Consider the following 25,937-nt stretch of genomic DNA (forward strand, 5'->3'; position numbering starts at 1 on the left):
GTATGGTAATTTTAACTTAATTTTAATTTAATTTAATTTAATTTTAACACAGTGGTCAATATGTTAATAAATAAAATAAAATATATAGTTTTATTTTCTTAGGTTGGGAACTTTGGCTTGCATTTTAGGATAGTTTTAAAGAGGTGGCATTAAGAATACAGAATTAAGGAGAAATAGTATGGTAAGGCAGGATATTCCCTTGATGGTAGAAAACAATTCAAGTTACTTACTATCAAGGAGACTTGAAAGTTGGCCTAATGGATTTTAGAACGTGAGTAATTGCCAGAGGGAACTGAGAGAAGAGACTTACTAAAAAATCATAGCAGCTGAAATAGAGAAAGTTATATATATAGAAATATCATTCAATAAGTTTATTCACAGAAAAAGTAAATGAAGGATGATTACAAAGCAGTGAATCTAGTATGGTGGTTTAGAGAAATATCAAAAGGTTACTGAATTTTGAAGAATATATGAGATACTTGTACTAAATGTGGTGTAAGATGAAAGATTGATATAAATCATGTATGAAAAACACTGTGCTTATATTCGTATTTATATCTTTCACTTTTTGTGTTTTTATAATAATATTATTTTGTATAAAACAGTGGTCTCCAAACTTTTCCGAGTCACAGAACCCTTTTTCAATTAAAAATTTTCCATGGCGCCCTACCCTAAGTAAAAGTATGACTACTCGTAAGAGATAAAAATAAGTAAAATTAGTGTATTTTCATTATTTGTTTACTTTATTAACATATTAAATTAATAATTATAAATGTCTTGGTTCAATTAATTACGAAGCTTTTATAATATTTCACAGCGCCTGTGAAGAGGACGTGGCGCACAGTTTGGGAATCACTGGTATAAAAGCATAAATACATGTTTAACAATATACTTGTACTATCACTATAATCTAAATACATTAATGTATGTGTACATCCTCTAAATTAAATTTGATAACATTCTGCTGTTAACTATTCATGTAATTTTAAAACCAAAATATTTTAGGTTTTTGTTTTCTTTTCTATTGAATGATTTAATATTAAACATTTAAGATATTTTTTAAAAATGCAATATAAAGCTTAGACGTCTAATACATCTTTGTACCACAAAAATTAATCAATTAAAGTCATTTAATTTATAATTTAATTACAAAACTGAAATGCGAGAAGTCAGGTTTTTATATAACTTTAATTAGAGAGTTAAATTTGAGGATCTATTAATTTGATCTAAGTACTTTTCAATGTATTTCTTCAACTCTAATATTAGCTATAGGAATAGTTTATGTAGATAAATCCATAACTGGACAAGCTATAAATATTTCTTAATAAATAAGGAACAAAATTACGGCACATTTAATTTTAAGCAGTTTTATAAAATAAGTTTACAGAATTTTAATTCTAATTATATTATAATTAAAAATTCTACTCTGTGGAAACAATAGTACAAAGCTTATGATGAGCTGCTAGCAACTTCCTGTTGAAGTGAATCATATACATTGCATGTATATCTCATAACTTAATAAGAATCTTAATTATATGTATTACAGTCAGATCGGTTCAGCTATTCTAGAGTGAAAAAAATAAATGATTCGTAACTTATAACAGCAGTTTTTGAATGTCTAATCTCAAACAACAAATAATATATATTACCTGTAAATTATCTTCTAAAGTTTTTCTAAATGGTGCTACAGCTTTATCAGCACCAAGAAATTTTATTTCTGGAAATGATGAAACCTCTGCAGGGTTTATAGAGACCAAAACTGAGGCATTTTCACCTGTTAAAAGTTTGAAAATAAAGAGTGTAATTTTTTTTTATCTGGTGTGTTTGAAGTATCATTTCTGTTCTTTAACTTCACATCCATGACTTTAGCTACTACTTTTGACTTTAGAAATAAATGAACATTTGTCAATATAATGCTACTATTAGATGAATAATCATTTTATTTTTGCCCCTTTTTAGGCTGAGTAATGTTCACTTCAATAACAGATTTTTGAAAATCATAATTATGGGTTGGACTAGCAAAGGAGAAATGGTATGCTTGTACATTTTGAAATTGAGTGCAACATTAGAAGTTCTCATTTCTTTATAAACTGCTTGGGTGCCAGTGACTAAGAAATAATCATAATAATTTATGTATTTGAACATGCACATTTAAGGTATCCTGTATTAACGTTCAATTACTTAATATTCCCAAACATCACATGGTAAACTAGTAGTTTTCTCTCATTGTATAGGATATTAAATACGATTAAAACAATATTAATAACTACGGTTTTTTGATGAAATTTTATAGGTACTTCTTTTACAAAAATTTAACAATCACTTCTTTAACAAAATTAATGCATTGAACAGTCTTCCATTTTCCTCTTCTTGCAACAATATATATTAATCCAGTTTTTCAACATATTTCACCAGTTTATCATACCACAACCTTTTCAGTCTACATCGTGAACTCTTTTCATTTATCATCAGTTACAACATTTTCTTTTGTCCCTTCTGACATTACCACCATCTTAGAACACTAGGAATTTCAATTACAACAAATCTAAAATCATATCAAAATCAGTTTGTTGAAAATCTAAACCCTAGTGAATCAGCTAATTGATTAAAACTATTCCGAAAGATCTGGATACTAACTAGTAAGGCAGTAATTATATAAGGCCAAAACTGAAGAAAAATACGTTAACATCATATGACTGTAAAAGAAACCTTTTTATGATTATTAACATACATTAAAATAAAATGAAATTGTTTATATTATTGAAAATATTTTAATAGATGTAGTGATACTTTTAAAATAAAAAATAATTGATGAATATTTATTTCTATTTTGTGCTGAAATATCTGAAAAATCATTTCCTCCTTAGGTAAAACTTTCACCATGACAATTAAAGCCAGTAATAACAATAAAATAACCTTCAAAGGCTTTACATATACAGAAATGTTGCTTTAAGAAATCACACACAATTATTGTACAGCACAGCACATTATTCTAATTTCACTATTTCTAGTTCAGTTGTTAGAAAGAGAAAGCGCTGCTACCTATTGATTAATTCAAATGTAATTTATTAATGAGTAAGTCTTCCAGGTTAAAAAAAAAACAAATTTCTGTGTTATAGAATAATTTATGTTTGTTGGCATTAATTTTGCTTTAAATTTGGCAAACAGTTTAATTTATAATTATTAAATTTAGTTTTTTCAAATAGAATTGTCTGTTAGACCTCATTCTAGAAAATATTTTTAAAAATTAGATGAGAGACGGCATGGTCAAAGAGGGTAAAGACTTATGAAAATTTTACCTTTGGGTATTTTAGATATAAAAAAATCATTATCAGTAACTAATACATCAACTAAAATTCCAATCAGATAATGCTAGGGTACAAAACTAAGCTTCTATATCTTCCCACTATTTCTCATGTAATAGAGTCATCTGTTGCCAATCATACTTTCTTCACATCACTGACATTTTCACTTTTTTCATTTTGTTCTCAAGCACTCTCCGAGTCTTCTAATATTCATCTCAAATTTCTATACCAACTTCAGTAATCTCTTAAACTTTAATGCCTGCATTTCTCATTCTGTTTTTTCTTTTCCTTCTGTTATTCATTGGAATTTCATAGTTTTTCCTGCATTCATACCAAATGTTTAATAGCTTAGTATAATTTAACTTTTTACGCGTGCATCTTGTAATTTTAATCGATTATTTTACTCTTTTCGCCACACAATTTTAGTCTATAGATCTTTTACCTTAATCCAAGCATTAAATTTGTCTGTATATATCTTCCACATTTTCTCCACATCAGGTTCATCTACAGAAATTGTATTATTATTTATTTCTCATTCCATGCTTCAACTTGACTGTAACATTTCCTCCATTGCAATATTAAGGAGCAGTGATACCTCCTTGTTTTAACTCACTTCCTACACTAAAGCAATCGGTACTGTTAAAAGGGAACTTCATTCATCCACTATCTATAACTCGGTACATTTATTTAATAATCTATGCATGTATTTTTAATACCCCCCTTTTTCATTACTTGCTAAAAAATTCCTCTTTCTTAAAAAGGATGTTTTTTCTATAGTAGTAAACAACATAATTACCTTACATATAAATTGGCAAGTCTTTTCAATCAGCAATCGGCAAAAGTAATTTTTACTTTTCTTCTTTCCATTCTATTACAAACTTATTTTCATCCTATTCACAGACTGTTGATTGTGCCACCTATTAAGATTATGTTATGTCCGAAGAATAAATTTGCTTTTAAGTAGCTATCAATTAATTTATCAATTTTAAGTAGTATCAATTACAAGACAGAATGCTTACTGCAAAGTCATACTGCTGGTGAAGGTCAATTGGTGTACATTATGGAATTACAAATGCGTAACTTGCAAACTTGCACCTTGTATGCTATGCATACAATTTCAACTATTCATGTAAAACTGTATAGAATATATAGCGAGGTATTTTTAATTCACACCAGAATGGAATAAACTGTTCTGGATTCTGAATAAATGTGATTCTCATCACCTCAACATTTTCATCAATCATTGGTCACCTGCCAAATGATCACAACAGTTCCTGTTCCCTCTCTTCTAATGTACCACTCTTGGTATGTAATGTTCCTTTCATTGGGCAGTTTTTTGTAGTTTGAAAATTTCTTAGAATTTCCAGACTTTTATGCATTTTTGAAAAAATGCAAAAAACCTTTTCTGGATTCAAGAATATTTTGGTTGATGAATGAAGCACTTTTCTTTCACATTCTATCTGTTCAATGTTGGAAGGATTGAACTGTAATTTGGTCAAGTGAAGCAGTGAATTACAACAAATTGCAACCTTCTATACAGTAATATGTTTGTAATACAGTTTTTTAATCTGGGAAAGATTTAGGGAGAAGCTGTTATTTAATCTTAAAAACTCCTTTTCTTCAGTAAAATGGCATTCTATATTTCATTTGTTTTTTGTTAATATGTAGTAATCATAACATTTTAAAAAGTAATTGGCATTATTATAGTATATTTTGAGGCAGAATATACTGCTCAAAATATATTGAGAAAAAAAAATTTAGAGGAGTAAATAAAAAAGTTTATGGGATTGTATAAATTAATGAAATCTATTATTTACAAATTACTAAAATTTATCTTCACCAAGCTTCTTTTGATGTTTGAAAAAAACTTGAAAATTAAGATGATAAACTTAAAAAACTACGGCTTTGTAATACAGCACTTACCTATAACTATTCTGGAATAAGTATCTCTCTTTTTAGGATATTCAGGATCAATTACCCAAGCTTTTTCTCTCAACGATTCATAAACCGACCAGAAATTTTGTAAGCTGGATATCACAGAACAAAATTTTCTAAATATTTCACATATGTTACAGCACTGAAATAAACCAACACTTTTATAAGAGATAAATATAGTAACATTACAAAAAAATTCAAATGATCATTATTAAAAGAAAATGCAAGATTACAAAAGAAAATAACACTGAAAGGCAATGTCCTATAATATTGGAATATTTCTGGATATTTATAATGTGAAAAAATTTACTTTCTAGTAAAATTAATTTGTTTTTTTTTAATGTCGCTACACTAGAAAGTTTTCATAAAAAAATTTTAATTTTATGTAGCTTGATACATCTTTTTAAAAAAAAATGATCTCACAGACTTGCAATTTTTCCCATTTCCCAAAGAGCTAGCCAACTTAAATTTGACAAGATTATTCTTATGAAGGTCTTTAAAAAAAGTAAGCAAACACATACAAGGACATAAAGGATTAAAATAAATGGATGCAAAAAAATAAAAGCTAGAAATCTGAATCCTGAAATAGATGTCCCCTTTGATAGCATTAACATTATTAAGCACATTTTTAATTCAAAGATTAAAATTCATTAACAGATCTATTTTTAAGTAAATCATACCATGTACATCAAAACAACCACAAAAATCAGCATTTATTAAAAGCTTTTAATTTATTGTTTACTGTTTTGCTGGTTATTACAGGCCCTAAACACACATTTTTGAAAAATGTTGCAATAGTTTCATTTGACACCACTATTAAAATACTGCTTCGGCAGAATGGATTTGACAAGCTTTGATGGTGATATGCAAGATTATGTAAAAGTCATAGCTTCAAATTAAAAATTTGATATTTTTGCCAATTTATTCTTATGCGTGATGAATGGCCTAAAGAGTGGGGTGCAAACACGCATAAGAAAAATTGGCAAAAACATAACATTTTTAAGTTAAAGGTATGGCTTTCACATAATCTTACACATCACCATCAAAGCTTGTTGTCAAATCCATTCTGAGATACAGTCTTAAATTTTTTTTTACCTTTTAGTACGTTTAATTTAAGAGTGGTGTTCTTTTTTTACATATTTTTTATTTTGTTATGTGATTGTTTTTCTTCATAAAATAATGAACTATAACCAAAAACTGGGTACTGGATTGAACCGATCACTAGCAGAAAATACCGATTCCTTAGTTTAAATTTCTAATTTAACTTTCGTTATATCAATTTTCATCATTAAAAAAAAAAATATATTTTTACACAATATATTTTTTTTTTGGACTCCCTAATAATCCCATTACGAGACGCCGCCCGCTAGGTCAACCCGTCGGGAGGGCCTGCAGCTAGTATAATTTTTTTTGTGGGCGAAAAACAGAATCGCCCGGAAAACAAAAATATGAAATATTAAAATTAAATATAAAATCCAATAAGACAACAAATTTAAAACAAAATAGAAACTGAAGGTAGAATTTTAAAAACAAAATTAAAACTCAAACTACAATATTAAAAACAAAGACAAAATAAAAAATTTAAACTAAAATGTTAAATACAAAAATATACACACCATACAAAAAAGAAAACTTTAAGAGCATCATTAAAAATTATGTAAAATGCTAATACTTAAATTAAAATGTTAAACCAAAAATATACAACTACCGTAAAAAAAAGTTGAAATAAAAATACCCAGTCCAGAACTTCTTTATTATTCCCAAGCAATTTAATTTACAACGTAAGACTGCATAACGAATGCAATCCACAAAAATGTGGCATACAGTCAAGCAGCATTTGCATCGTACGCATATCTGCATTTTCTGCTGACATCAGGTGGTACCTGTGAGTAGCTCTCGTATATCCTATCTGCAATTGGCAGAGGACCACTTCCTTTTGGCGATATTTCCTGTGTCATCCCATGGCAACACAATATCTTTGACATGTCAAAGTTTGTTATCTACCGTGGCAATCCAGTCATCTTGCCATCTCACACAAAGTGCGTGTTTGACATGGTTAATAAAGTCGGATATAGTAACACAGTAACACAGGTGGTTGACAACATGCGTCTTTAGCGCACGTTCATTACCCAGAATCTGAACATGGCTAGGGATTCAGTAGAAACTCACTTATATTTTGCGATGGTTCAACTCGGCAATTGCATTGTAGATTTCGGTGACGATAGGATGTCTGGAATAAAAATTTTCTAAGGCTTGAGAGCACTACACGAGTCGCTAAAAATAAGGATATGACGATACTTAGGGTTAATCATATTCAAAGCCTTATTTATAGCGTATAGGTCAACCGTAAACACACTCGTAAGACTGGGTAGACCAAATATGTTTGTTCGATCATTAACAAATGCACATCCAACGGTATCGTTCTGTTTCGACCCATCCGTGTATACTACTGCATCTGGGTTTCCCTTGGAGAGAATATGGTGAAACATTTGCTGAAAGAAAAAAGATGGCTTTGATTCTTTATTGTATACTGTTAGGTCAAACATAAAATTAATAAGATTGATTCTAAACGGAGGATACGAACACGGAAAAATGGAAGGGCGTCAACATTTATAAGGTGTAGTAAACGCCGGGTATGAATACCTACAGGTGCAGTATAACGTGGATGGTCCTCATATCTTCAAAGGTAAAGATTTCCAAGAACTGCATCAAAAGCCGGGTGATTTGGCTATTCCTTAAGGCGGGTAAAATAAGATGCTAACGGTTCCGTCTATCCGAAAGTGATAGCTCACCGCAGTCTACAAGGATGCTTACGACTGGGCTTGATCTAAAAGCACCTATAGCAAGCCGAAGGAAAGTTCGATGTACAGCATCTAGCATTTTAAGCACGGTATTACGCGCTGAAGAGTAGGCGACACGACCGTAATCCATACGGAAACGGACCAAGGAGTAGTAAAAACGCAACATACACGACAGATAAGCACCCCAATTGGTATTGCTTTTTCAATTATTTGATGTGCTTGACCCACGGAAGGCGGCTGTCAAAAAATAAACCTAAAAATCTGACAGAAGGAGATCAATTAGCTCTCCATTGAGAAAGACGTACGGAACAAAGGGGTCTCGCAGGCGAGAAATACTGTTCTGTACTAGCCTCTCCGCTGCGGTTGTTGAACGGGACCCAAATATGTACAGCAAAATCATCAACAAATAAAGAATATGAAACAGGCGTCTGAACACATAGCTATACCGTTGATGGCTATAAAAAATAAGGTAGCACTTAATACACTTCTTGAGATACTCCATTCTCCAAATCGGCGCTACCCGAGAGAGAATCTCCAACACGAATACAGAAAGTTCGGTCATTCAGGAAACATGAAATAAGACACCGAGCGGAAAATATTTGCTAATATAGTTGTCACCGCAGAATATGATGAAAGGAGTTTTCTATCACGAAGAAGCCCAAAAATAAACTGTTTTGGTGACCCACAAATCGCACGGATCTTTTTCCACACAGTAGACGTAGGAGTAGTGCGTGAGATGGTGTCAACGTATTTCCTCCGACTTCTTCCCAGCGTCCAAAAATACCCAATGATATACCGCTCTAGCCTTATGGTACAAATTTAGATGTTCATCTGTAGGCCTGCAGTTAAATTTACCCAGTGTCTGCCGTTGTTTGCTAAAAGCGTTCCGGCAATCGTCATTCCACCAATAAGTGGAATGACGTGTGGGGCTTCCCGATGTCTATGGGATATATCTATTATCATTCTCAAGTATCATGGACGTAAAAGAGGAAAGTTGATCAAGGACGCCTGCGCCACTGAAAGACTGCGTGGGTTGGCTTTATGTTAACTGTTCCAATCCGTCTTTTCAACAATCCATTTACGTGGCCTTGTTCTCACCTCGTATTCGACATCAAAGGTAATAATAATTGGCCTGTGATCACTGCCGTGAAAGTCATCACAAACAGACCGATTAAGACGAGGGAGTAAACTCGGCGAGCATACGGAGAGGTTGATGTTGGAAAATGTACCATATGATAAAGACATGAACATGTGTGACCCATCATTCAGTAGACAAAGGTCTAAAATCTTCTCACTCTGTTTACCATATTTCCTCGAGAGGAGCAAAACGTTGAGCCCCAGGAAACATGGTGGGCATTGAAGTCTCCTAGGATTAATAACGGCAGTGGGATTTGCGTGAGCAGATTTTTCATTTCTAGAGCACTGAGCCCTGAGTTCGGTAAGAGATAAAAAATTGTAGAAGTGCAATTTGAAGGGAATAGAGACCTTTACAGTAACAGCAGGAATAAGGGTAGCTAGTGATTCCTTCTAGCAGACACCTCATTCCGCATGAAAACAGCAACACCACCACTCTCTTTACTGTCCATTAGAGAGTCATATCTCTCAGAGAAATAGCTTCTGAGCGTAATTGCATCGTATTGTAGAAGATGCGTTTCTTGGAAGCACATGATTAGTGTGGTTCACACGCGCGCGTCCATACCCTAATATCCTCAATACGGGACCGAAGACCTCTAACGTTCAACTGGATAACGTTCATAAGTAAAGGTAGTTTCTTGTTCATTTCGTGTACACTTACGCTTCTGCATCTGAAACAGAGCAGAGGGCCACCATAAGTTGTTAAATGTCCCGGATATGTCCAGAAAAATCCCTAATACGCATTTACATGGACTAGAGGAAGTTATATCCATCACCTTTAGTAAGGCATCCTCAGTGCTCTTGCCCGGTTGGAAACCATGCTGGTTGTCCATTAGCAAATGATTAGTGGCCAATCTAACAATCCTCCATGCGTGAGGGGGTTGCTGGACATGATGAAATCATGGACACTTTGCTTCTTGTCTGATGCCTTTTTTTTTCTTTTTTTTTGTGGATGTACAGTATCATTGATTTTTGTTTACTTTATGATTTATTTGTATTTTGTTATTACTGTTTTTTTTCACTGTACTGTAGTACTGAATTAATTTGTATTAAGTTTTGCCACTGCATCTGATTGTATCATTATTATGTTCATTCATTAGATGTAGACTGCACACGAGGGTGCCAGATCATAACTGTTTGATTATCTGTGTATTGATGCTGCAGGTCTTTGCTGCTTCCTGCTGCAAGTATGTATTTAATTATATGAACTACGGTGTATATTATGATGTACTGTATTATATTGTTGATGTTTGTTTGTATAGTGTGTATTATGCTGCAGGTCTTCGCTGCTTCATGTTGTAAATATGTATTTGTGGTATGAACTATGGTGTTTTTGATGTTTTGTATTATAAAGATTGTTGTTATTTTCCTATTGATATCCTCTTCAGTCCCCACGTACACACTTGTGTACAAATACATTTAATGGTATAATTTCTTAAATATTATGTTGTTGCTGGTTTTAAAGTGTTCAGAGCACTCTCTACAGTGTATACTTGGTAATAGAATGAATTCAAATAGTTCAAGTCAAGAAAGAATCACATCAGAAAAATGGCTTCTATAAGGAATACACCAACCCCATCTTCTTCATGAGCTTCGGGTATGTTATTTAACTAAATGCATTTTCTTTTATTTTTTAAATGTAAGTTATTATCTTTTTCAAAAGATATTATTTAAAGTATATTTGTAGTAAAACATAGAAATTTTACAAAGGTAGATGTTAGAAAGTCTAACAAAGTAATTTGTACATGTGTATGTACATTGGATCTCTGCCTACTAATTAGCTTTTAAATATTTGTGCACAGTTGTGTACTTTGGGTCTGTGTAGCAACTTTAAGCCAAATATTGTTATTGATTGTTAATTGTTTAGTTGAGGTACTATAATCTTGAGGCATTTTAATTGTATAAAATTGGAAATAAAGTAATGAATTATATTTTTGAAAATTTAATTTGCAATTTTTAGCTTGCATTACCTAAAACATAACTTCAATTTATGTTTCAGAAACTTCATTTGGAAATGTACCTCTAACAGATGAACAACTCTTTAAAGCACTGAACAATAGTGATTGGGAGGTTGACGATGAAGATTTAGATGTTAATTATGTTCCTTCTTCACTTGATAGAGAAGAATGACACAGATTCAGATTTCAGAACTTCAACAGACTCTGCCACTGTTGAAGTTTGCCACCAACCTAATCACACTGTTAATAAAGAAGGTAATAGAATAAGTAGAGTAAATATTAACCAACAAAGAAGTGTTAATGTGAGAAGGCAAAGTATAGAACACGGTAGGGGTAGATTGACAACACACCTCCCCTGATAGGTCTTTTAAACGGGAAAGAACTATCAATAAGTGGCAAGGAAAAAACTGAAAAAAGTTTCCTCAGTTTACAGACCAAACTGAGAATTATCAGTACAGAGAAGGCTGGAACCCAGTCCAATACTTTTACGAGTATTTTGACAACAAATTTTTTCAATTACTTGAAGAACAAACTAATAATCATCATTACCATTTGACCACTGGGAGAGTTCTTAAAACTTCTCTCAAAGAAATGAAAACATTTGTTGGAATAACATTAATTATGAGCACTCTGGGGCATCCTCAAATATGTTTGTACTGGGATTTAAAAAATACTGATATTTTTTAAAATAGATTGTATTTCCAAGGCTATGGCTCGTGATCGATATTTTACAATTCGATCATTTCTACATGTTGTGGACAACAATAATGTTAGTGCAGAAATGAGAGCTTTGGATAAGCTGTGGAAAGTCAGACCAATAATCGATAAATTCCGTGCTACAGTATTAAAAATCCCCACAGAACCAGATGTCAGCATTGATGAACAAATAATTCCTTTTACAGGTCACGTTGCTGTTCATCAATTTACACCAAGGAAGCCTAATCCCACTGGTTCAAAGAATTATATTCTGTCAACTAAAATGTGATTAATACTAGAGTTTGAAGTGTATCAGGGTACAACAACCAGATTTCCACCTGAAGAAGAAGGTTGAATGAAATTAGGTAGCGGTGGCCAAACAGTATTACGACCCAGTAAAACTTGCCTGCCAGGTACAAATTTATATTTTGATAGATATTTTACTGGTGTTGTACTACTTGAGGGTTTAAAGGCGAAAGGCATATCAGGTACTGGTACTATAACATGTTGACTGCCACACTTATTTAACAAGTTATGTATGGCTGGCCGTGAGATCCCATAAGGGATCTCACCAAATTGTATGACCAGGCCATGAGATCCCATTTGGAATCTCAAGTCGAATTAGTTTGTAACCTACTGTGTCTCCATATGGAATCTCACTGTGCATGTTTTTTTAAGTAGAAATGTTCACTAAATTCTAACCTTTAAACTGATCTATTTAGTGCTCTAATACCTAAATCATACAAATGTTATAGGAATTTAAAATTTCATCAAGTTTAGGCACTATATATTCGGAAATAACACTTAGATTTGAGTAATTATAACATTTTAAAGTTTCAAACAACCAATAAATAACAAGGTTGGCCAACCCTGTATATTATTATATGTACCATTTGTTTTTACAAATATTAATAATCTCATACATAATAACATAACCTAAGTTTCATAACTTGTTCAGAAAGTGTCTAATTTTTGGTAATCGTATATATATTTACATTCGCATGTTTTACATAGTTACGTTGTTTCTAATTTGAATAGAAATGGAAGTAAATGAAATTTTTGAGTATTTAATGAATAGTGATGAAGAAGATTCAACACAGTTTTTGATTCAGATTTGGACCCAGAATATGCACCTAGCAGTAATACTTCTGAAGAAAGTGAAATTGATATTTCTGGTAATGCTAGCAATAATAATGTAAGTACAAATAATGATAATGACATTGACGACTTATTAACATGGAATGATGATGATGGGTCCCGTAACAATTTTGTTTTTTTTTTTTGTTCGTGGGCGAAAAACACCTGGGCATTATAATCGCCCAGTAGTTATTATTAAAAGGGTAAAATAATTCTAAAATAATAAACCATACAAGGTGTAAACATAATATTAATCATATAATAAAAATTTACTAAAACAAGCCAAGAAGACAAAATAAAACCCAAAACTAATACCACAGACAAAGTTGATAAAATATAAAAGTTAAGATAATAGAATAAAGAAAGTAGAAAAACTTACCTAACTCCGATGGGTTGTGCAAAAATCCCCTCTCCGGATAGTAAAATTAAACACATAGAACCAAAAAATCAAATCGAAAATAAAGGTTAAAATTATTAAAAAAACTCTGCTTACAGAAAAACATATATGGGTATATTAAATCCTTTGCAGTAACCCAGTACTATGCAAAAAGAGAAACATCCGTTCCAAAATCCCGCCATCATTGCACAAGATATCACGAATGCTGCTGGGTATATTAAACTTACGACGCAACGCCGCATAACATATGCAGTCCACGAGAATGTGGTATACAGTCATGCGGCAGTTACATCGTGTGCACAGGGGTGGGTCTTCTCCTGACATTAGATATTCGTGTGTGATCCTCGTATGCCCCAACCATAACCGGCAGAGGACCACTTCCTCACGACGAGAGTTCCTGCAAGAGGAGCCCCACGGCAACAATTTTGTATACAATCCAGAAAACATAAGTGTTGGAATAAATCCTGATTTTATTGAAACGTTAATTGATGGAACTCCTATTGATTTTTATTATTTATTTTTTGATTCAGAAACTATAAATGTTATAGTAAACGAGACGAATAAATATGCAGATAAGCAGCTCCAGCTCGAGCTTCTTAGTTGTTCAAAAATAAAAAAGTGGATCCCAACTACGAATGGGGAAATAAAAAAAGTTTTTGGGCTCATAATTTGGATGGGCTTACTTAAATTACCTTCAATAGCAAGTTATTGGAGTATGTTAGAAGTAGTTCACAATAAAACACATAAGTATATGTCAAGGAATAGGTTTGAGTTATTACTCAACACACTTTTGTGATGAAACTGAAAGCCCTGATAGGTTAGGTAAAATAAAGGGTGTTGTTGATTCATTGGTTGAGAAATTTAATTTTTACTATCAACCAGAGAGAGATGTTGTAATAGATGGAATCCATTGTTCCATTCACGGGGCGATTGGCATTTAAACAATTCATTAAAAATAAACATCATCGGTATGGGATTAAGATATTTAAGACATGCTCCCCTTCTTGCTATACTACAGGAATGAGAATTTATTCTGGTAAACAAGTGGGCAACGGTAAAAATCTGACAAAAAATGTTGTCATGGATTTAATGAAACCATATTTAAATTTCAGGACACTTTATACCGATAATTTTTACACGAATATAGATCTTGCACATGAATTGAATAAACAGTCTACGCATTTAGTTGGTACTCTCAGGTCTAATAGATAGAAAGAATCCTAAGGTATTGGTTAGCAAAAAATTAAAAAAAGGAGAGTTTATGTATGTCACTTAAAAGCTCAACCAATCTTACGATTTGTAAATGGAAGGGAGAACATAAGAGAGACCTTCTAATGTTAAGAACAACTGACCCTCCATTAATGGTAGCAGTTGTTAAGCGAAATAAAGTTATTTCAAAGCCAAAAGTTGTTTTACATTACAATAACGGGAAATCTGCTATTGATCTCGCAGATCAACTTTCGTCCTATAATTCACCACTCAGGAAATTGCTTGAAAACCGCTCAGGAAATCAAAGTGGTATAGAAAAACAGCTATAGATGTTATTTGTAACACAGCTGTTGTGAATTCATTATTTATTTACAGCTGTAACTAAAAGAAATCTCTCAATAACTGAATTTCTGGACCTTGGACCTTGCTTGTACAAGAATTAATATTAATTAAAAGTGATGATACACAACTTGATAATTCAGTAGCTGATAACAAAGAGCACCAACTTGTTTCGGCTAAGAGTCGTTATTGCTACATGTTAAAAACATAGTTCTGCAAGATCATATGCACAAGCACAATCACACTCCAAGAAAACACGTACTAAATGCTCAGTCTGTTTAGTATACTACTGCCAAGACTGTTTCTGTTTTGAACATAAAATAAGGAAATAGACATTCTTTTTTAAAATTTCATATATTTGAAATTATATATCTTTTCATTTATTATCTTTATTTTATTATTGTTTATTACTATTTTATTTATTATCTTTTAAAAGTATATGTACACTTTTTTTGTAAAATTGATAAAAATATACTATAATAACTTGCCTAACAGAACATCTTTTACCTTTGAAATCCTAATAATATGTGAAATTAATACAGTAACAAAAATAAGCGTTACTAGGAGGCCACGAGATCCCATATGGGATCTACCATAATACCAATAAAATTACATTCATAATATGGTAAAAACAATCTGCAATATTGAGTTAATATCTGACCAATAAGTACAGTGGCTGGAAACATTGCTTTTACATGGCCACGTAGCAACATTAGGTGAGACTCCAAACGGGATCTCATGGCAGCCAACGTGATAATAAAAAATAGGTTCCCCAACATTGATTTTATGTCTGATGCTGGGTTAGCAAAGACAGGAAAAGGAACACATGACATTAAAATTAGAAATGATGAAGAAGTCCTTTGTCTTAAATGGGTAGATAATACAGTTATTACTTCGGCTTCTACAGTTCAGGGTGGAACCCTTTTCTGATATTCAAAGGCTGAAAAAGCGTATGTTAATGTGCCAATGCCTGACATAGTAAGACAGTGCAATTCAAATATGGGAGGAGTTGACCTACATAACCATCTTATTGCTCACTACAGGTCTTATCACCGAACCGTTATTGCTCACTACAGGTCTTATCACCAAACCGTTAAATGGCCAGTAAGATTTTTTGAACATTTCAAGAACATGGCATGCGTCAACATCTGGCTGACCTACAGAAACGACTCTAAAAGATTTGGTATTAAAAAATCAAACATAATAGATCTTCATTATTTTAAAATGCAAATTGCAGAACTATTAATTATTGATGGTGACAAGAAATACCATGATGACTCAGAAAATGACTCAAGTAATGATGAACTACCACCTCAAAAAAGACAAGCTGGAAGACCAGGTAATGTTTCTCTGCCTCGCCCAGAAAAAAGGATAAAATCTATCCTACACCTTCCTGAAGCGATGGATTTGACGACAGCCCAGCGATGCCAGAGACCTGGTTGCAGAGGAAGGAGTAGAATTCGCTGCACCAAGTGTAAAGTGTACTTATGTGTACTAAAGGAAAGAAATTGTTTTTTTTTATTTTCATAAAAGTTAGTCATTAAATACTTAATTATTAGATGTAAATTATTATATTGTTTCAGTTATTTTATAAAATTTGTCCATGTTCAATTTTTATTAAGATTTTCAGTTTCATATAAATTAGTATTTTTTTAAAGAGCATGGCATTGAAAAATAAAATGTTTGTTTCAATTAGTGTTTTCATGAAAAAATTGTTTTAGGTTACTGAAATTGTAATACTGAAATCTTTCTCTTTGAGTTTCATGTCATTTGTACAATTTTCCATGTCTAATTGTTTTTAATATTTTCATTTGTATTGAATTATAAAAAAATATTTTCAATAAGTGTTGTTATTTTGCATTATTTACTCCTCAGCAAAATATTTGTGAACTAACAACATTCAGAATGACTGAGACCTATTATGCACATTTGTGTACAAAATTAAGTGTGGGTGATCTCCCCTTCTGAAGTAATGCTTTTTTAAGCTGTGCCAGGGGGGGGGTTGATAGACAGGGAGTGGAGGTTTAGTCGGTAGTACACAGGAATACATACACACTTATTAGCATCTTGCGGAACATGTCAGTGAGCCTGACACTGCTTAGGCGCCCATAAATGGGGTTCCTCCACCTCATAAAAAAAAAAACTACTATAAACAAGAGGAGCAAAGAAACGGAAAAACCCTTGCCAATACTAAAATATAATGAATATATGTCGGGCATTGATAAACAAGATCTACTGCTAAGTTATTATCCTTGTTAAAGAAAAACATTAAGGTGCTATAAAAACACTTTCATACATATCCTTCAGATGTGTGTCCTGAATTCATTTCTCCTTTATAACAAATATCAAGTTAATGAGAGAATTACTTTTTTTTCACCTCAAACTCAATCATAAAAAAGTCTTTTGGTACCACCGGATCAAAGGAGGGGGCATTCAAAACATCCACAATGTGACCATTTCCAAAAAAGTTAAAGACTGGTTGTAACAATAAAACGCTTAGGAAACGATCTCTCATATGTTATCAACATGGAAAGTGCAGACACACTATTTATAAATGTGCGGCTTTTTTTGTTTCTAGATAAACCAGCATCATGTCTTAACGAGTATTTTAAATTATGTTACTAATAATAACAAAAGAAAGTGTGTAAATAAGAAATGTCATGTAAATATTTTAAAAAATTATGCAGTGTTTTAATAGTTCAGTGATTCAATGAATAAAGAAGAAATGTTTGCTGTAAAATATAGGTAATTACCATTTTCTACAATCTTACAACCTAAATTTAGTATGGATAATAAAAATGTTTATGTGCATGAGTATCGTCTGCATATCAAAAATACAGATGAAATATGCTAATCATGTACAAGTGCGTTACATGTTCATTATAGGAAGGATTTAAAAATTTTAAGACATTTTTCACATTTCCATTACAGTATTTTCTAAATAAATAAATTATAAACAAAATTTAAATCAGCACTAGAATAATAGCCAATTATGAGACCACACAGCAAAGACGTTAATTGATGTTAAAGAAAGGAGAACAAGAAATACAAAATTTCCTTTGAGAGGGTCGAATTGCAACTGTGGTACACTAATTTTCCCACAGCTTAGAAGAAATGCAATGACATCCAAAGTTCGTTGAATGATAACCTAATACCTAAGTGTCATTATAATGCTCTTTAACATGACTAATGTGTTATTTTAAACTAGTGTATTTTTGTTAAATGTTTCCACTATCGTAAGAATAATACAATTAAGATAGGTAAAATAACGATTAATAAAAAACTAAATTATCATAAAAAATTTTGAAGTTTAAGAAATCATATAATTACACTGTTAACTAAATGTACCTAAAGCAGGTTTTACTTTATTTTTTGTGTATTGCTTTTACTTTTATTTTAATAAAAATAAAATGTTTCAATTTTCCAGTTAACTGTCATGAGTAGTTTTCTAAAAATATCTTTAAAATTTGTTTTTTACCTGCACATTCAGCACCAAACAATTGTGTAATCTTGGGTAACCAATAATATTTTCTTATAAATATTGAAACCAAAAAAATACTTAACTCTTTTTCAAAATGTTCTACAAAAACTCTGCTTTGTGAGCAGAAGAAAGAATTTAGTAAAGAACAATTTTTATTTTTTAATAGTAAACAACAATTTTTATTTTTTAATTTTCTTGAAATGTACTATTTTGAGATGTGCCAGTATTATATTAGCTGAGCAATATATAGACAATGCTACTCTAAATATTATAACTACTCTACACACAATTGGAACTGCTCAACTTCTTTAAACTGTGAATTCATTGCTTCTACCATCTTTTCCATTTCTTTTACCTGTACAATAAGAAAATGAAATAGAGGAATTTATGAAGAGCTAAAAAACACAATTGAAAAAAAAATTTAAGCATCATAATGTATTTATATAGATTTTTTTTCTAAATTTGGTTTTACTTCTAAAGAAGATATGTTATTTAAACTGAAACAGCAGTTTTTCACTATAATTTATCATAATTTTTACACAGGGATATTTTACATAATAAAACTAAGTTAAATTTTTCTAAGTTAGATTTTACAAATCTAACTTAAACAATGGTAACAATTTTATAAGATTACAACAATTTATGTATGCAAATAAGCTTTAATATAGTAAATAAATTATATTTCACTTAACTGCAATAAAAAAAAAGCTATAAAATAGTAATACCAAAACAAAATAAATATTAATGACTTAATTATTCAATGTTTGAGTACAACTGCAAAAAAAGGTCAAAATGTTCAGTAAAAAAAATTTGGATCCCATTTGATGGTGTTTGACAGCTACTTATCTTTTAACATTTTTAATAATAGGCACAATCTGAAAAATAGATATGTCATTGAAGTAATAGTATATAATAATAATATATAGTCAAAAAGAATCACAGTCATTAACACCAAATATACAGGGTGTCCCATATAAAACGCAACCCAACCTTATATTGGTAGGTATTGAAATAATAAAAAGGCATGTGTAAATGTACATGTAATTTTTATTATTACCATCCATTACCTTACATTTAGAGTAAATGTTGGAAGTGGCCGCCATCTTCTTGAATACAAGCTTCAATTCTTTTTACAGCATTTCTTGCAACTTTTTTCAAAGTTTGTGGCTGGATATTTAATACAGCTTGTTCAATATTGACTTTCAATTGTTCAAGTGTTCGTGGTTTGTTGCTGTAGGCTTTTTCTTTGAGGTAACCCCGTAGAAAAAAATCCACCGCAGTCAAATCTGGAGATCTTGGTGGCCACAAGCCTCAACCGATAACACGATTACCAAAGAATTCCTTAACGAAATCAGAAGTTGAACCCGCGTAGTGCAATGTCGCACCGTCATGTTGTAGCCAGCAGTGTCTGTCTTCCTCTTCCAAGAGTGCAATGAACTGAAATAAAATATCCTGATATCGTTCTGCATTAATGGTGTACTCGAAAAAATAGGACCGATTATTTTCTTCCATGATACCATGCACCACACGCCCAACTTCTGCGGGTGTAATTGTTTTTCGTGATAAACGTGGGGATTTTTAGCACTCCAAATTCTACTGTTTTGGCTGGTTTACATAGCTATCCAAATGAAACTGTGCTTCATCTGTGAAAAAAAATGAATCCATAACGTTAATTCCCTCATGCAGAAATCGACGGAACAATTGACAATATTGTAGCAATTTTTCTTTGTCGGGCTCAAGAAGTTGATGAACCGTTTGAATGCGATAAGGTCGTAATTATAATTGTTTGGTCGCCTGATGAACAGTCAATTTAGACAAATTAATTTCTGCAGACAAACGTCTGATCGATTTATTTGGCGAGGCGAGTAATCGGTCTTTGATTCAGTGACTGTATCTGTATTCAACACTGACGCAGATCTTTTGTCTTCCTTAATTTTGCAACTAACCTTAATACTGATGTTTTGTTAGGAGCTGGTTTATCTGGGTACTTATGGCGAAACAAATCTTGCACTGCAACCACTGATTTCGTACTGAAGTACGACTCAACAATGAAAACACGTTCATCTAGCGAAAACACAATCTTGTCTCTAGCAATACACTGGACGTTATGATTGCATTGTTGTTACTATCGGTAGTGTTCTACTGCGTCGCCGCGATGTTCAGATGTTGGACGAGTCCATTTCAGTAACGAGTAAGGGAGTAAGCTTGACTTTTGAAATTTCATGGATGAGTGATTGATGGGTTGCGTTTTATATGGGACACTCTGTAGTTATATTTTAAATATAGAAATTTAAAGTTAAAATAACTGATATTTTAAGTACAGATCTTATCCAGCTTATTTTTTGAGACTTATAAATTTATTTATTGTCAAAATGAAATTCAATTTAATAAGTCAACACAATTTGGTGAAGTGTAATAAGACTAAAAAAAAATATTACCTAAACAAAAATATGGATACTCTTGTACATTGGGAAAAAAAATCAGATATATATATTTAATTGATCAACCCAAGTACAGAATAATTGGTACAGAGGAGTATGGTAATTAAAAGCCGTATTTTTAAAAAGTTTTTAAAATGTTTGTACCAAACTTCAACTTTTTTGACCAATAGGTTTTTGAGATTTGAGGCAAAAACTATTTAGAAATAATACTGAATATCCTCTACCCTTAAATCTCATTGGCTTAAACTTTGGAATTTTAAATAACTAGTCATCAATGCCCCTATATAGAAATATTTTAAGCCATTTTTGAACAATTTATTTTGAGGCAGTCTGCCAGTCTATTAATGACGATACAGGCCAATGTATGTGCATAAATAAATGCATATTCCAAAAATTTCTATAACTCTTCTTTTTTTAGACTAAGGGAAGCTCTTAAAATATCCAACATTTTCAAAATACTGATCCCTGAATTTCAGCCCACTATACTTTCCCTATATAGCTACGCTGCTGCTGCTGCTGCAGCAATAAACTGTAGATTTTTTTTATACTTTTTAAAATATTTTTGCAAGGAAAGTAAATCTATGTGATAACTGTAGTAAAATTATTAATCACTATTTTATATATTAATATAGACATGGTATTTAAAAACATTCTCAAAATCAGTGAAAATGTATAATAAACTGTATGAAACTGAAGGATATAGGGTATGAGTACAGTAATGAATTACAATACAACCCTGAGCAATGTAAGAATTGAAGATGAAATGATGTTTAACAGGTAGGAGCGTAAATGGAACTGCAAGCCACCATCTTTATTGGACTCAGATGAAATTCACTTGTTTGTTTTAAACAATGAATCATGAGTGACTTGTAATTGTCCCAAAGTTATGAGTAGCCTTGACAGTAATCATATTTAAGAACAAGATATAACTACACTCAGTCCAGTTATAGTACTATATAAAAACAAATTCAAATATTTCTTCCAAACACATAACCAAAGTAATAAATGAAAAATTATCTTGTAGAACAAAAATTCTAGCAAATTAGAACAAACCTTTTTTTTAGATGTTCTATGACATCTTTTATATCGTGTTTTAACTTTTGTATTCTGGTGTTCCTCTTCTTTTTGTTCATTTTCATAAAGTTCCTTACACTCTAACTGTTTCTTCCTACGTGGAGTAATTGAATATGATCTACGAGGTGGCTGTAATACAAAATGAAATAATTTAGTAAAAAATATGGCACGCTGAAGCAAAGGTAATCATAAAAACATGTAACCAAAAGGAGAATAGTATTGAATTAAATATTTTGGAATGGAAACATAATATACTATGTGTAGGAGATTTGATTATACACAAAATTACAATGAATGGATGAAATATAATAGGCAAAAACAACAAGATTACTCAAACAAGGCCTACTTTCTTGTAGAAAGTGTCCTCTTTTTTATATATAAATCTTACTGAAATAAAACATCTGTGTAAACAGACCAACATTTTAAAACAACAAAAGTAAAATACAGAATGAATAAATAATACCCAATTTTTTTAATTTCATTTTAAATTATTTCATATCTTGTAGGTTGGTGTCTATCTTTAAAATTTGTTCAATAATAACATTTTATATTTAAAAGTAATAACTTATCCTTACGCATCCAAAAGTTTATTTGTACACCAAAATTTTCATAAGTTTACAAATTAAACATACGTGAATAACGTAAAATTTTATTAGATTTAAATTATTTTTTATTAAGTAAAATATATATATAAACTAACTGTACTATTTAAAATAATTACATTATATTACTTTGCCTACCTTGGTGAAATGTCTATCAGCTTCAATGTGATTTTCTTTGTCATCTTCATGATTAGCTCCCTTTTGTCTTTCTTGTCCAGTAACATCTATATCAGTCACACTACTTGACTCGCACCTGCTTTTATTGGAGTGATCGTAACAGTCTAATGAAGAATTACAAAAAGCTGGTCTACGATTAACTGTATTATATTCATAAATTGCTTTAGGTAATTTTCTACCTCTTTTTTTTGATACAGTTGATTCATTTTCAACCTCTTTTTTTAATAAACTAATAATTTCACGAATAGAAGTTTGTTGAATAGGCAAATTTTCAACCAATTGTTCTCTGTTATTTGTGACAGATATTTGATTATTTAAATTAATACTTCCAACTGAATCACTATTACACGTGTCAAAATCAAATCCATTAAACTCAGCTTGTTCATCATCATCATCATCATTATTAGAATCATAATCAAAATGCGAGATATACTTATTTTTTAAATCTCCCTCACTTAAATGTACTTGAGAATTATGAATTCTAGCAAGACAAAACGTTGACCTAACCGGTGTAGATGCAGTTAGCCTTTTAACAAAATGATTATTATAATCTACATCACTGCTATTTATTGAACTTGTACACAAAGGACCAACTTGAATACCTTCATCCAACCTAGAATGTTCAGGTAATGGACTTTGTAAATTAGATGTACAAACTGAAGCATCATCTGGTGGCCTACTATCAGGTGAAAGAATGGATGAATTAACAATATGATTACTATGAAAAGTAACTGCTACAGCATTACCATTATCATTACCATCATGGCTAAATTCATTAAAATTATTTTGTGGAGTGATATCATTAGATATTTCTATAATATTTTTATTTGCAGAACAATTATCAACATTACATGTTTTATATGAGGTATTTAAATTTTTTGTTATCTGTGATAAATTTTGTTCATTTAAATTATGAGTTGTCGTATTACTTTGTTCAGTGATGGGTTTTTTCAATGTATTTTTAACATAAGAATGAGCCTTGATTTGTTCAATACTAATAATACTATTCTTTGAAGTTTCTCTTACGCTAACTGAATCTGTTTTAACCGGTTTATGCAATTCTGTGATTTTTGTAGCAGTGTTACAATTAACTTCTTTATCAGTCCTTAAAATCACTGTTCTTTGTGGTACATCATTCATCATGTGGTACGATTTAACATTCATATTTTTAAATAAAACTCTTTTTTTTTCTTTATAAGTTTTAATACGCCGTTTCTTTTTAACTCGTGGTTCTTCATTTTCATCAACTTCAAATTCATATACTGCATTTTTATCTGTAACATTAGGTGGTGTTAAACGAAAACTACTTCTACTGATAGCTGATTGAGTATATACAGGAATTCTATTTTCATTACATTTAGATGTGATAGTTGATGAAGGAGATTTTAACTCGCCATTTTCGTTAAAGCATATATTTGATTTATTTGTTCTACATGAAATTTTACTTTTGTTCGCAACTTCAAATGACATTAGTCTATGCTGTTCATCAGAATTAACTTTTCTAGGTATGATTTGAGTAATGTGAGATGAAAAATGTACCATCTTATGTTTCTGTTCAACACAGCTATTAGCAACCGCATTTTTACGGACTCGCAGTACTCTATCCATCACTGCCAACATTATAAGCAAACACAAATAGTATTAAATAAAAACATATAATAATGATAATAATACAAAGATTTATTTATTGAATAATGAATAAAATTAATATAAACAGAGTATAAAGGCCAGAATTTTTAACAGTGGTTTTAGATATCAATACAATTCAATCCTTAAAATGTCTTTTTATTTTTTCACTGAACTTGATAAATGTAATTACTTTAAAATGATTCCACTAAGGAAATTGCAGTAATCAGATTTGAATGGTCCTCTAGAACAATTTTCAAGTAATCTGATGAATCATTTATAATTACAGATGGTTAAACGGACCCAATATTTTTTTATTACAAACTTAAAAAATGTACTTTTAGACAACAAATGTTTCTGGTTTACATCTTACATTATGAAAATTAGGTGGAGATATGGTTTTCGAACTTGTTTTATTCATTTTTTCAGGTCAAACAATAAAGTTTATCCCTTAATCTAGGTTTCTAGAATTTCAATGTGGTTTTATTTTACTCTTTGCCCAGTAATCAGGGCAAAATGTTTCACTAGCTTTTCTGAAACTTTTCTGAACCCAGGATATGTGAATTTTTTTTATTATTTTTGTTAGTATAATGAGCTCAGAAAGCACAGTAACATTCTGTGTATTGTACAATACGAGAGTGGTAAATCAAATAGAACAGAGTTCAGTTCAAGAAAACATAGCAGTTTCTGACAGTGAAGAAAGTCAGAGATTGAAAAATCATACAAGTCCTGATAGTGATAATGACATTTATGACTGTTGAAGATAGTGGAGCAAGGCAAAGAAATTCTGCAGCAAGCTCAGGGGTGTACCTTCTAAGGATGTAGAGATTTACTGGAAGGTGGAGCCTCCAAAACTACACAGATGACTAGCTGCCCAAAACATTATCAAAAATGCACCTGGTGTCACAAGATATGCATCTTTTAGAACAACATACTTAGTGAGATTGTTTCCATTTTATTTTCAGTTCTATTAAAAATAAAGTAATAAAAAAGTGATTACATTGAGAAGGCGCTTGTTTATGGAGAAAAATTGAAGAATTTAGACAAAAATTTAATTTAATTTAAGGTAGAAGTTTGACCAGAAATTTATTATCCTAAATGAAAATGTAATAATCTATGAACAATTAGTTGACTTTTGCGGCCGTTGCCCTTTCAAACAATATAATCCCACAAACCTAGTATAAGTATGGTATAAAGATATGGACATTAAGTGATAGTAATACTTCTTACACGCTGAATTTGCAAGTTTATACCATAAAAGAATCAGGTGGCCTGCTAAAGAAGAATCAGGGAGCAAGAAGTGTGTGGGATTTCACTGGTGATCTCAGAGATCACAATGTTACAGTAGGTAACTTTTTTACAACTTATAATTTAAGGCAGCTTCTTCCAAGATGTAAAATAACTATGCTTGGTACTGTAAGAAAAAATAGAAAAGAATTGCTGATGCAAATGACAAATAAGGACTTTTAACAGTTCACTGTTCTTTTTTGTTAATACAACAGTAGTAAACTATGTTCAAAAAAAGCAAAAGTGTTGTATTTATGAGTACTTTACATACTGGAGTAAAGATAAGTGCAAGAACTGACAAAAAAATTCACAAATCATAAATTATAATGCCACTAAAG

General features: G+C 31.3%; 1 protein-coding gene across 10 annotated transcripts in view; it reads right to left on the reverse strand.

Annotated features, from left to right (window-relative positions):
• The window catches only part of LOC142324763 (uncharacterized), a 101,010-nt gene that overhangs the window by 67,333 nt on the left and 7,740 nt on the right, over positions 1-25,937 (reverse strand). For 7 of the 10 annotated variants that reach the window (XR_012756382.1, XR_012756383.1, XM_075365728.1 and 4 more), the window contains exons 2-5: positions 22,648-24,296; positions 21,887-22,036; positions 5,229-5,382; positions 1,650-1,774 (exon numbers count right to left, since the gene is read on the reverse strand). Coding sequence is in view for 6 of the 10 variants with exons in the window: in XM_075365728.1 (XP_075221843.1) it covers positions 1,650-1,774; positions 5,229-5,382; positions 21,887-22,036; positions 22,648-24,294 (2,076 nt within the window). In the remaining 4 variants the exon portion in view is untranslated. Of the gene's footprint in view, positions 1-230; positions 327-1,649; positions 1,775-5,228; positions 5,383-21,886; positions 22,037-22,647; positions 24,297-25,937 lie in introns of all 10 variants that reach the window. The other 3 variants (XR_012756384.1, XM_075365730.1, XR_012756385.1) reach the window with 2 other exon arrangements.

This window comes from Lycorma delicatula, chromosome 5 (assembly GCF_047948215.1).
Source record: "Lycorma delicatula isolate Av1 chromosome 5, ASM4794821v1, whole genome shotgun sequence".
Classification (NCBI taxonomy): Eukaryota; Metazoa; Arthropoda; class Insecta; order Hemiptera; family Fulgoridae; genus Lycorma; species Lycorma delicatula.